The sequence below is a fragment of the Phascolarctos cinereus genome, unplaced genomic scaffold (assembly GCF_003287225.1).
Source record: "Phascolarctos cinereus isolate Bilbo 61053 unplaced genomic scaffold, phaCin_HiC Scaffold_5;HRSCAF=322, whole genome shotgun sequence".
Classification (NCBI taxonomy): Eukaryota; Metazoa; Chordata; class Mammalia; order Diprotodontia; family Phascolarctidae; genus Phascolarctos; species Phascolarctos cinereus.
Window position 1 is genome coordinate 276,074,270 of NW_027555958.1, and position 14,854 is coordinate 276,089,123.

Consider the following 14,854-nt stretch of genomic DNA (forward strand, 5'->3'; position numbering starts at 1 on the left):
ACTTCTTTGCTGGTGCTGAGACAGGATTCTCTTGCTTTGCAGGATTCTCTTTCTCTTGAGGAGTAAACACTTCATACTTATTCATACCACCTTGGAAGAACTAAAAACTTACAGGTCCCTAAAAGTATCTCTGAAAACAGCTGCACAAAACCCCCAAAGTTTGGGATAGTACATTCTCCACACTGGAAGCATACCCCTACCTTAACAAAGAGTTTAAAACTCAAGTAATTGGCTGGGATCATGAGCAAACTGCACAAAAAAGTCAGACCACAGAATCTTTCTTTCGTAACAAAGAAGACCAAAACATTCAACCAGAAGAAGACAACAAACTCAAAGCTTCTAGAAAAATCTGAATCAGTTCCAGGCCATGGAAGAGCTCAAAAAGGATTTTGAGAAGCAAGTAAGAGAGGTAGAAGAAAAACTGGGAAGAAAACACTTTAAAAATACTAAATGAATGAGCAAATTAATTAATTAATTTAAAGGATTTGGAGGAATCTTATAGAGCATCTAATTCAACCATCTGTTTTACTGATGAGGAACTTAAGGTCACAGAATATTAAGTGACTTGCCTAATTATTATTAAAATAGAAGAAGGAAAAAGAAGAAGTAATTACAGTTATGATAAGGGCTCCCATTGATGACATTTTAAGATTTATAAAGCATTTGAGATGCATCATTTCAATGGCTTCTCACAGAAATCACGTGAACAAAATACTATTATTAAGCCCCTCTCTTGTCCCCATTTTACATATAAGTAAACTAAGATTCAGAGAGGTTAAGAGAACTGCCCCAGATGACACATCTATTATCTAAGAGGAGATTTGAAATCTGGGCTCCAGTTTTTTATCCAATCTGCCACATTATCTCCAAGCACAAAACTGTTCAGTGACAAGCTTTAACCTGAAGCCAGGAATGGCTCATAGGTTAGTGTCCCCTCCACTGTACCACACTGCCTCCCTTTGCAGCAATAATTTTTGAATAGCTGTCCAATGCTCTTTTACAAATTTTAACTTTTTTGTTTAAAGGACATTAAAATGTAATTTGGTTGGTTTATATGATTACCATGTTGGTATAGACATTTATTTCTCATATACATACACACACACACACACACACACACACACACACACACATTTAGCATTTAAAATCAAATTTGTTCTAATAATAAGTACAAATAAGTTTACTAATTACTACTCTTTAATATTTAATTTTTGTTACAAATAGAGCTATGAATGTCAGAACTTTAGGATATAGTCCAGTATCACTTAGTTTGAGGGAAGTTTAGGAAAGCAGGGAAATAACTGAGTCAGAGTAAAGCATCAAAAAACCATCATGTCAGCAAACGTAAGGTCTCTTTTGGATTTGGTATCTTTTAGTATGTGAAGCAAATACAGAAAGCATGCATTGCCAGAAGAGTAAACAATGGGAGATAGTGGAAAAAAACAACAACTAAGTTCATTAAATACTTTTCTAATGGAACTTTGTCCAGGAAGTTTCATTTTATGAGTAATCACCATTAACAACTATTGTCTCTTTTAATATCCCATTTTAAATTTGGGCATCTTTTGTTTTTACATCACTTTAATTTTCCAATAGATACCTTCCAACTTTCCAGAGAGCTATTCATCCTTTATCAATCAATCAATCAATAAATGTTCATTAAATGCCTACTATGTGCCAGGCATTGTGCTAAGTGTTTATGATAAGAATTTTTTTTAAAAGAGCAAAAAAGTAGTTCAAGAAAGCTAACCAACATATTAATTAAGTTCAACATTATCTGCAGTGTTCCACACCTATGGTCCCTTACCTCTCTTTGCAAAGAACAGTGAGAACTATCTCTCTTGGGGGCCAAGTTTGATCATTGTAATTATAGAGGATTCAATTTCTATTTATTGTTTCTGTTATTCCCATTTAAAATATTGCATTTATCATGAATATTATTTTCCTGGTTTTAATTATTTTACTTTGGATCATTTCATAGAAGTCTTCTCATGCTTCTTCATGTTTTTCAAACTCATTATTACTTAAAATATGATACTATTTTATCATTTAGATATTATAATTTGTTTATCCACTCACCAATCAATGGGAATTTATTCATTATCTTGTATGTCAGACCCTTATCAGAGAGGTTTTATGCAACAAATTTTCCCCAAATGACTACTTCTCTTATTCTAATTATATTGATTTTTACTTTATTTTTCAATAGCTTCACACACTTGAAGGTTTGACTGAAAGAAGGAAAGCTTCTCTATCTTTTCATGTGTTAATTCATTTCATTCAGTGTTCCCATTAGGATGACTACATCAGCCTTTTACATGCTTTCCCCTTCCCGTAGCCTCCAGGATTCTGCTGCCCTGGTGTGGCTTTAAAAATTCACCAGAATATATGGTTACTACAGAATTGTCTACTATACAACATTATGCAGATATTTTCCCCTCCCTAACCCAAAGTCATTTGCTGAAGACTTTGGAGATTAATGAAAATAAAACAGCTGAAAGAAAATGTAGCTTAGAGTGTAATACTTCAAAATGCTTTAACCCCCTTGAATAGATTTTCATTTTTCCATTCCCTTGAGTCTTTTAAAGACTTCTCCAGCTAAAACAGATTTATGAAAAAACATGCTGAGCAAAAATAAATATTTTAATTGTTGCTGTCTTTCAGAACTGTGTATATTATTCCCCCAACCCTAATTTCATGGTTCAAGGGGAAATTCTGAATTAGAGTATTTGAGAATAGGTTTGAGCATGGTATAACTTCCAAAAATGTCCATCTCCATTGGCTTGAGTGTTCTTTGAACAAGATGGCCCCCATGGCTAGAACATTCTTCTTGACTACTTTGGCCTCAAGAAACCCCTAGTTCTTCCTTTCAGAGATCAGCTTATGCCAACTAATTCATGAAGTCTCTCTTGATCTGTCCCCTCAGCCTTCTGAGACAGGAGAGGGAGACACAGAATTACTCATTAGAAGAGTGAACAAAGAGGGTGGCTTGGCTTCAGGGAAGAGGTAGGAGAACAGCTGGGAAGGACAGTTGGATGAAGAAGGCTAAAATAGGTCCAAAACAAAGATTCACAAGGACAGTCTCAGAATCCCCACTGTCTGCCTCCCTACTGTTCCTCTAGTTGATATGCTTATACTGCAGAACAAGGAGACAAAGCAAAGGGAAAACCTGACTACTGACATACATGGAAATTGGAGCATTCATAGGCAGACTGGCAATCAAGTACCTTTTCAATGACTCTTTATAAAATGGAGATTACCCTCAGTTGTCAAAGAGCTGAAATGGTGAACAAGAACTCTACCATGGTTCTACCATGCTGGAAAGATAAGACTTTGTGAATGGTGACAGATCACAAATCTATAAACCAAGGCACAGCTAAGTCTAAAGAGGCACATCATCAGAAAATAAACACCAAACAATACTATTCTTCAGGCCATAGCAACTTATGGAGATTGTCTAATGATGTGCAGAGGGCCATGCAATCTTCATGGGTGGTAAGAATACTCACACCAGTGAAGTCACAATGGCCCTTAAAATATTTTAAAACATAATAGATTTGCCTCCTTCACATGCTGCAGAGGATGGAAAAAAAATGTGATTCATGTAAGAAGCAGGAGGAATCAGAAGGAATAATACAGAAAGGTCTTGCCATCATGTTTTCTGGAAGGATATGCTTGGAAGGATGCGCTTAGAAAAATCCCAGAATGATCCCTGAAGAATCCCTGAAGATGTTCTGTGCTCTGAACCTTTTGTAAATGTTCTTCCAATATCAACTTCTATCCAGTACTTAACACAGTGGCTGGCATATAATAGGCACTCAATAAATGTTTATTGATTGATTGATACTTGTTTGGAATAGTCAAATTCGGCAGTTGTACTTTATCACTCAAGATTCTTCCTTTGAATATGGGATCCCAAAGGTTTGCCACAAAGTGAACTAGACAAATTTTCCTTTTTCCTTCTTGAGAGGCAGAATGCTGTTATGGAAATACCACTGCACTTGGAGTGAGGAGAATCCTGACTATGAACTGACAGGCTCTTAATAAATATTTACTGAATTTAATTTGATGCCTCAATGATGTTTATGATCTTTATGTCATTGGGCAAATGACTTAAGTCCTTCAGACTCAGTTTTCTCATCTATAAAATAGGAATAATCATATCTATAGTTTCTATTTCTCAGAAGTGCTATCTATGAGTATCAAATCAAGAACTGTATATAAAGTGTTTTGTGCTTCAAATACTAAATATGTATCAGAAACTACTAATAATTTATACTTATAAAGTATTTAAATGCACTTCATTTTTAAAATGTTGACATTATTAGGGATCTTAAGTAAGAAATGTATGACAAAAGGTCACTGCCTGATTCAGATGCAAAATGAGTTTAAGAAACCGTAGTAACATATGTAGATCTTTAGGACATTATCATGAAGTGTAATTCAAGGAAAACCTCAGGTACTTATAAATCTTCAATTATCTCTATTTCTTCAAGAGCTTCTTTGCTTCTTAGTAAAAGCTCCAGGGGCATGCATAATCTGTCATACATATTTTTTATTACAGAATTTCCAGTGTATTAGTTCCATAACTTTTATTCTTGAAGACAATAGCTATGAGTAGCCTTTTACATATAATTAACTTATCTTCCTTTTTTAAAAAACATATTGGACAGGGTCAAATGTTGTGATCATAGAATTACAGAATTTCAAGAATACCCAACCCCTTGGTTGAAAAGTACCTTCATAACCATATATCCAAGGTCCTTTCACGAGCTGAACTGCCAAGCATTCAATCTCTACTGAAGAGAGTGCAAATCCAATGGGCTGGCCACACTGTTCAAATGACAAATGTATGTCTGCCTGAAATACTATTTTACAGAAAACTCACACAAGGAAGGCACTCACATGATGGTCAGAAGAAGTGATACAAGGACACTCTCAAAGTCTTTCTGAAGAACTCTGGTATCAATTGTGAGATATGGGAGACATTGGCACAAGATGATCCAGCATGGCATGCCCACATCAAAGAAGGTGCTATGCTCTATGAGTAAAGCCGATAGCTCAAAAGAATATGATAAGAGCAGATTTAGAGACATTTCCCTCCCAAATGATCATGCTGACTATTTGTGCTGACCTATGGTGAGCCTTACAAGCTTATGATTAGCCACAGCTAAACACACTGTATATTGACCCTGATATCATGATGTCATTTTGATCCTCTTCGAGTATGGACAAACAACAAAAATATCCAAAAAGTGGTCCTCTAGACGCGAGCTGAAAATTTCCACCTGAGAGAAGCCTCCACATTTCAAAACAACACAAAATAGCTTAGATCATTCTAATTTTTTTAAATATTTTAGATATTCTGATTTTAAAATAATATTTTTAGATAGCTCTAATGATTTTTCTCCCCTCCAGGCTAAATATATTTAGTGACTTCCACCAATTCTCATTTGACATGGATTCAGGGACCTTTACCATTCTGCTTGCCCTCCTCTGGATACTCTCCATGTTATGAATGTCAATTTAAACCTATGGTGCCCAGGAACTGAACATAGCATTCCATATTATTAAAAAGTAATATATAAATATTTTGTTCATCATTCTAAAAAATTAATCTATGGGTTAATAATTATGCTAACCTATGAATATTTTTCATCATTCCTTTAAAAAATTTTAGACAGCTTCATGAAAAAGGACATAAAAGTCGACAAAGGGAGAATTGTTTCTAATTTTTTTTTTCTGCTTTTCAAGAGAGCTACTGCATTTCTAGTTAGGAATAAGAAACTCACAGGTGAGGAAACTCCTTTGACCATTGCAGTTCAACACTTTCTCAATAACTTATAGTCTCAGAGAGTTTCCTAGAGGACTGAGAAGTTAACTGACTTGCCCAGGGTCACACAATCAATATATGTCAGAGACAGAACTTGAACCCAAGTCTCTTTGATTTTAAGTGGCTTTCTAGCTATAATTCAAGCTACATCTATTTTTTCTGCAATAGTCATCTAAGGACTTGAGCAGACTCCAAATGCCCAAATTATTAACATATAAGTGACTCACATGTGTGTGTGTATTAAAACCTCTCTAACTTCACATGCCACATCATTTGTGTTTCACACTGAAAATGCCTTTCAACAATGCAGATTAACAATTCAGGTGTAATTTATAATCTTAGAGAGTTGCCTAGGGCACAGGAGAGTTAAATACTTAGCCCATGATTAGATAACAGTATATATGAAAGTCAAACAAGGAACCCAGGTTTTCCTGACTCCAAGCCAACTGTCTACTACCATGCCATGATATCTCTATGAATTAATTTGTGGGTTTCCAAGTTTTATAATTTGATGATTAGAAAAAAAATTATCCCATTACTCACATATGTGAGACCCTATGTGAATAATAAAGAAGTCCCTGATTCAAAGAGTTCATAGCATAAACAGGGGAGACAAGATAATCAAGAAAATAATTTCAAAACACTATAAGAAAGATATTTCAAGGAAAATGTTAAGATAAGAAAAAGCCATAAACACCAAATGTTTAATAGGAGGAAATATAAAGTATAAAAAATGAAGTTTTATCTTAATCTTCCTGTAGAGTTTTGTATACTTTCTTCCTCCACAGCAAAGCTACTCTTATTATTCTAAAATTATTCTATGAAGTAAAGCTGAAAATCTTGCAAATTCTTCAAGATGCAAATCCAAGCAACCAAAATAGACAATAAGACACATTGTCTGTATCTGTAAGTTCAAGCAAATTCCAATGAATAAATGAGATATTAATTACATCTGGGCTGTGTTCTACCCTGTAAATAATAAAAGTAATTTTAAGTATGTCAAAGAAGGGAGGGGGGCGGGAATGAAGTATCTATATGCAAGGAAATTTTAATTAGCCCTAGATTCTCTCAATTCTGACATACAGAGGAAATACTCTACTTCAATGTCTATGGCCTCAAAATTAATATCCGCAATATACAAATTAGTTTTGAAAATTGAAGGAAAAATTCCTTTTATGATACAAATATGATCCTAATAACTAAGAACAGGAAAGAACAAAGCAAGCGAAATTATAGACCAATATCATTAATGAATACTAATTCAAAGGTATTAAATAAAACTCTGGCCTAAGGACTAAAGCAATGATAACAAAAAATTATTCACTATTATCAAGTAGAAATTATACCAAGAATATAAGGATGACTCAACACTAAAGAAACAATTAACATAATTAACCATATCAAAAACAAAATCATTCTAAAGCATGTGATTATATCAACGGATAAAGAAAAAAAAATATTTCACAAAGTATAAGTCATTCATGCTTTAAAAAAACTATCCATTAATTAAGGACCTTATTTTTAAAAATACTATTTTAAAAGCATGTATCTAAAAGCAAAGATAGCATTATATGCAATGGGAAACAATAGAAGTTTCCCAGGAAATTAAGCAGTAAAAAAAGGTTGACCACTTTCCCCACGATTATTTGACATAAGATTATATAACAGCTAGAGCACTGGTCTTAAACTCAGGGAGAACGGAATGCAAAAACCTCAGTCACTATGAGATTCTAGTCAATTGACCTCTCTCAACCTCCATTTCTTTATGTATAAAATGGGGCAATAATAACAACTTCCTTGTTGTTTGGATCAAATGAGATACTATGAGCAAACCTTGGTGCTACACAAATGCTAGTTATTATTGCTGTTGTTGGAATGTTCATGATAGCATAAGGCAAGAAAAAGAAATTAAAGGCATAAAGATAGACAAAGATGAGACAAAACTATACCAATCAGCAAATGATATGATTTACTTAATAATCATCAGAGAATTGTAAAAAAAAATCTGATAAAAATAGTACTTTTAGTAATTTGTCATAACATAATGAACTCAGAAAATTCAATAATACTTCTATAAAAGAATAACAAAATCTTAAGAAAATAATAGAAAGGAAAGTCTTATTTCAAAAAACTACAAAATAAATAAAATATCTTGGAGTGGATCTAACAAAGCATATTATAGACTTTATAACTACAACTACAAAAAACTCTAAAGTGAAATAAAGAATCATGTAAATAAATCAAGTAATATCCAGTACTCAGGAATGGGCCATGACAATATAACTAAAGTGATGACTTCCCTAAATTAATTTGTAAGATTTTAGTGTTACACCAATTAAATTACCAAATGGGTACATTATAGAACAAGAGCACATAACAAAATTCATTTGGAGGAAGAAATCTAGAATTTCTAGAGGAAAAAGCAGATTTTAATAAAAGAGGAAGGGAACTCAAAGTATATTACAAATTAGTAATCATCCAAACCATTTTGTATTGACTAAAAAATAGAAAAGTAGAGGGCAGGGATTGTCTTTTGCAAATGGCATGTAGTGGTCACTTAATAAAATTTATTTAATAAGTGGAGAAAGATGGCCCAAAAACAATCATATTAGGTAATTCAGCCTTCAATAAATGTAAGAATATAAAGGAGGGGGGAAGAATACCCTATTTGACCTAATTTCTGGGGAATCTGGAATGAATTGGAATTGGAAACTGAAATTGAAAATTGGAATTGGAAAAATTAGTTCAACACCTTAAATACCACACAGCACACTGATCTCAAAATGAATTCATACCATAAAACAAGAGAGAACAGTATTAGGTACCTTCACAACTATAACTAAGGGGAAAATGCTTAAGTAAATAAGGGATAAAAGGGGTTACAAAATATAAAAATAAATAATAAAGTAAATAATATATATTACATGAATTTGAAAAAGTTTTGAACTAACAGAATCAATATAACTAAGAAAGGAAACAACTGATTTGGGAAAAAGTACACTTTCTGTTTTTCACGGCTCTACTGTCCAGTATGTATCTAGTATGTGTGTATGTATACATGCATATTTGTATGTGTATATACGTATGTGTATATATGTGTATGTATGTATATACATGTATGTGTGTATATGCATGTGTATTATAGGCATATAGATATGGATATATAGATATAGATATAGATATAGACATAGACATAGACATAGACATAGATATAGATATAGATATAGATATAGATATAGATATAGATATAGATATAGACACATACACCTATATATGTAAAAAACCAAAAGTCAAACCTATTAATACTTTTCAAAAGTTGCAAACTACTAACAATAGCAAAAAAAAAGGTTGGCACAAATCATTAATAATAAGAGGGATGCAAATCAAAACAAATTTGGGGTTTCACTTCACACCCAGCAAATTGACAAAAATGACAAATGATGGAAATTGAAACTGCTGGAGGTATTGTGAAAAGACTGGCACATTAATAAACTGTTATGAAGCTAAGAATTTGTTTAACCATTCTGGAAAGCAATTTGGCATTGTGATGACAAAGTGGCTAAAATGTCATTGCTCAAGAGATCTTACTGCTATGAAGAAAGAAGTCAAGGATAGATGTAAAAGTACAACATACACCAAAATACTCAGAGCAGCACTTTTATGTAGTAGCAAAGAATTTACAAAGTAGATGCTCATAGATTAGATAATCAATTTTTAAAAAATCATGATATCCATAATAACTAAGCAGGACTCTCTGAAAAACAGATATGGAAATATGTTCCTTCCTTTCTTCACAGTGATTGGAAATAATGGGGATTAACCATGGTATATATTGTCAGACTTGACTGATATGTTGGTCAGCTTTGTTAAAGACTTTTTTTTTCCTCTTTTTTTTCTTCTTGGTTTTAAGGAATTGCTACAATCCCAACAAACAAAGAAAATGAAGTTCAGAGATGTTCAATAATCTGCTCATGGCCTTATAACCAGTAAGTTTCAGATATATAAATATAACTCAATATATCTTATTTCCATAAGATAATACTGTATAATTAAGAATAAGACCTCAATATTCATAAAGTACCTTAAAGTTTAAATTATATATTGCTTACAATATACCCATGAGGTAATGAGCTAGGTATTCACATTTCTATTTTACAGAAGAAACTGAAGCATGTCAAGGTTAAGTGACTTGCCTAGGGTCACTAAATTAAGCATAAGAGCAGAGAATTGAGTCCAGGTTTCCTAATCCACCTCCACTAATGTCTGCATCCTTTGACAGCATATGGTATCTCTTTCACTCATTAGGCATTTAATCATAAACTGATTTATGACATTTATTACTGTGGGAGGATCAAGTATAATAATATAAATAGAAACTTATCTCTATCAAAATCATTTTGTAGCATTTAATGCTTCTGAAAGTAATACATGCTACGTGGAAGCATGAGATTACTTATGTGTGATACAAAATATCAGTAATCTTTAACTTTTCACGTATATGCATTTTGTCTCCCAAGCTGACTTGTCTGATTGCAGTTAACATGAAGGCAAGTGGCCTTCAATATCTAGCATTGTGCCATGCACATAGGAGTCACTTGATAACTATCGGCCAAATAAAAGAAGAAATAAATACTATCATTTAAATAAAAAAGCAGAATTACATCTTATATCTGTCACAGGCTCTAGTATCTAAGATATGTAGGAAATTATACATACAAAGACCAAAAGTCAAACCCCAAAGAATAAATGGTTAATAATATAAACACTTTTCAAGTGAAAAGTTGCGGGGCAGCTAGGTGGTACAGTGGATAGTCAGAAGGAAGTCCGAAGGAGCAGAGTTCAAGTCTGACCTCAGACACATAACACTCACTAGCTATGTGACTCTGGGTAGGTCACTTAACCCCAACTGCCTCACCAAAAAACAAAAATTGCAACTATTAAAAACAGTAAGAAAGACTGCCATCATCCATTTGCTGTTTTATTAAGATTCTTTAAAAAACCCTTGAATACAGTTGAGAGGGAAGTAGGAAAAGAGCATGTCAAAACCAAAGGCCACAAAATATCTCCCCATTATATCTAGTACACTCTAACTTTTATCATCCTTATATACAGTTTTAGTCTCTAAAATTAAGAATGATTTAGAAAATATGAAGCAATGACAGAACTCTTCACATGTTGAAAAGAGAACTAACTCATTCTCTTCCAGTCACCCCTAATTTTCCCTTTTTCCTAACTTGTCTATTTCTGTTGAAATCATTCTTCTAGGCCACCATGTTTTGTAATCTCAGGTACAGCATCTTTTCAATCCTCTCATCCCTTATATTCAATAGATTCTCTAGGTTCCTTCAAATAACAGATCAGGTACCATATTCCATAGAAAGCCCACTCTGATTCTAATCCTTCCCATCTTTTCATTAGAAATTAATTTGTTTATATTTTGTATGTATTTTTCCTATGTGCATACTGTATTACCCGATAGCATGTAAACTCCTTAAAAGGCATAAAGTGTTTCCTTTTTAATTTTTGTATTCTCAATTTCTAGCAAAGTGCCTGGCATATATTAGGCACTTAATACATGTTTGTTAAATCAATGAATGATTAAGAGAACAAGAATACAGATGGTTCAAAGAACTGGACAATAGATTTCCATTTTTAGTTAAGTATTATTAAAGAAATTAAGAAGTATTTGAAACAGATGGAGAGAAAGGGATCGAAATAAATCCAGTGAGAAATGTCTATTTCTCTCCCTCTTGCTCTATCACCATGATCACTGCTACTACATTCCCAGCATCAGGGAGAAAGAAGGAGAGAAATGATAAAATAGAGAAAGGTGGGGGGGGGAGAGACAGAGAAAAGTGCAAGGAAGAAGAGACAAGAAAAGGACAGGTAAAATTATAGTACATTAATGTTTTGGGTCAGGTAAAAACAAAAGGAGTAGAATAGATGTAGGCATGTAAAAGGATATCGTAGGATAAATAGCATTTCTATTCATTCCTTTTCTAAGCCCTCAAACTGAGACTATTTAGCATAAAACAGGGAAGAAAAAGAAGATGAGAAGAAAAAGGTCAAATGAAAGTTTTGCAAGATAGTTATAAGGCCAAAGAATAAGGCTAATAGTCCAATATTCTGAATACTACCATGTCTATTGTATACTGTGTATCATATCCCCTTATCAAATGGTTGCCATTAACTTCCATCATTGCCTATGTGAAAACAAGGGAACGGACTTCCAAATCCCACAAAAATTCCTTCTTTTGGTTTTTTTAGAAAAATAATTAGTCATGGCTAGAATGAAAAGGTTATTGAGAAAAAGCAGTGAAGGCTTGAGAGGAACGAGTGTCAGCAAAAGGCTTCATTTCACCCACACAGTTCAAATACATATTGGAACTGAATATTTGAAATAGAAGAGATTATCAATATATTTTTTTCAAGCAAAGAAAGCAAATGGAAATAAGAGATGAGGCATTCAGGAATCTTCTTTGGGCTAGGTTTTGATTTGTCATAAATTTGATTTATCACAAAATAAATACCCATAAACCAATGACAGAGGAATACCTAGTACTAACATATGTACATATTTTTATGCAGGATTTGTGGAAGGACATAGATAAGAATCTCTGATGGCTCATCTTCCAATGAGTTTTCTAGCAGCCTTTTCCATCTTATCTTTTTCAACCTTCCCTTATGCTAACTAATGTCAGTTAAGGGAGTTGGGAGAGGAATGAATGGAATATTATTGTAGCACCTGTTTTTCTAAACTCCTTAAATCCATTCTATCACTTTTATTTTTATCCTCTTTCTCTAACTACATTTTAGATGTTAATATTCTCCATGTATTTTTACATTTTGACCAATATATCCCATTTCAAGAACAACCGAGAAATGCAGGGAGATAATGGTAAAGACAGAATAGAATTAGGACATAAATAAGCTACATTATATGTTCAGACAAAGAAAGCTTCTAAAAGTATTGTTCTTCTAAACAGATGTTAAATTATTTTATTCAGCAGGGGAATTTATAATGCATAATGAAAAGGCATCAAGCATCACAGGAAGCAAACAAGCAACATTTTATTACATCAGTGGAGTGCAATAAAAGATTCATTATTCAATAAGCCATTTGAAGTGGAATGAAACCAGATTTATGTTCCCTTTATGACTCATCAATATGTTTACAGGGAAAATTACAAGCATTTTATATAGTGGGACAAACTTTGCATAGTAACATGCAAAATAAACATGACAGTCGTGGCTTGATGCAACCTAATGAAGTATGAAAGTTCCCCAGGAGAGAATGCCCTCTATCATCATTCTATGCAAAAACGGCCGAAGAAACTTTGTAAAAATTGTCTTACAAAGACTCCGTGAACCAGCAGACATCTGCGTATACTTACATCAGTGTCAGGTCCTTTATCTGCACCCGGACAAGAGAAAGTGACAAATTCATGGCACCTCTTGTGAACGACAAAACAGCAAACTGATAGGGAGAAAATAAAACCACAATCAGAGAGATTCTTACTTGCTCAAACAAATTCAATTTGACTATAAATGGAATGCTTTAAAAAGCAATCACATGGCATTCATTCAAAGACTTATAGTATTCACTAATGAATTAAATATAGAGGCATCACTATCTTCAATAAATTTTAACCTTCAATGATCGTATATTATTAGTTCTGTCACCATAAGCAAGTCAGGTAATACATCTAAGCCTCAGTTTCCTCGCCAATAAATTCAGAATAATAATAAATACAATACCTATATCTTGAATGGTTGTTCTGAGGCTGGAATTAGATAATATAACTTTGCAAAGTTTCAAGTGCTATGTAAATGTGAGCTATCATCATCATAATCTCTATGTGTATGTATATACTCACACACCTATGTGTATATATACACACACATACACACTTATAAACATGTAGGTGTGTATGTATGTATATACCTTGCAATAGGTCAACTAGGTGGCTCAGTGGATAGAGTGTTGGGCCTGGAGTCACAAAGACCTCAGGTTCAAATTTGACCTCAGATACTTTCTAGCTATGTGACCCTGGGCTAGTCACTTAACCCTGCTTCCTTCAGTTTTCTCATCTGTAAAATGAGATGGAGAAGGAAATAGCAAACCACTCCAGTATCTTTGCCAAGAAAATCTCAAATGGTGTCATAGAAAGAAGGACATGACTGAAACAACTGAACAACAACAAAACAACACATATATATTACAAATAACACAGAATTATCCTCCTTATACTTAAGGAATTCATTCACCAATCCACCAATATAAAAGGAAAGAATGTTATGTTCCATGCTATCTTCCAAAAGGCATCATGACACAATGAATAGAAAGCTAGGCTTGGAGTAAGACAAGTTCAAACTCTGCCTCTGACACATTTTAAATGTGCGACAATATTGCTTAACCTCACAATGACCTATGCAACTTTCTAGGACTATACATTACACATGGATTGTGGAATTTCAGTGGTAGGTGGGTGGGAGGAATCTCTACACAAAGTTTACAAAACAGCTAGATTTTTTTTTCTTTTAATGATACTTAACATCTTTGCAGAATCTCAAAATTAGAAGGTATTTGATAGGTCACCTATTGTCAATGTCTTGTTCCAGATTGCTTGCTTCCACTGTGCCCTCTGGAATGCCTGTTCCATGGACAACAAATTTTCCTTCATTTTAAATCTATTCCTCTCCCACTCCTTCCATCTACAAGCTATTACTAAAACCTGACTGCCCCTTGATGACACAACCCTGTGCACCCCCCTTCACTCCTCCCACTGTCTTTTTAACCCCTTACAATCTGGCTTCCAACCTTATCATTTCACCATAACTCCTCTCTCAAAAATTACTAATGATTTCAGTTGCTAAATCCAATTGCATTTTCTCAATACTCATTCCTGGTTTTCCTTCTACTTATCTAACTGATCCTTCTCTATCTCCTTCGCTGGATCTTCTTCCAGATCACACCCTTTAACTACAGGTGTGGAATTTTGTCCTGGACCTTCTCATCTT

General features: G+C 33.6%; 1 protein-coding gene across 1 annotated transcript in view; it reads right to left on the reverse strand.

Annotated features, from left to right (window-relative positions):
* PRKCA (protein kinase C alpha) overlaps nt 1-14,854 on the reverse strand; it is a 502,485-nt gene that overhangs the window by 279,331 nt on the left and 208,300 nt on the right. Inside the window, exon 3 of the mRNA XM_021000935.2 lies at nt 13,228-13,310. Coding sequence (XP_020856594.1) covers nt 13,228-13,310 — 83 coding nt within the window. The remainder of the gene's footprint in view (nt 1-13,227; nt 13,311-14,854) is intronic.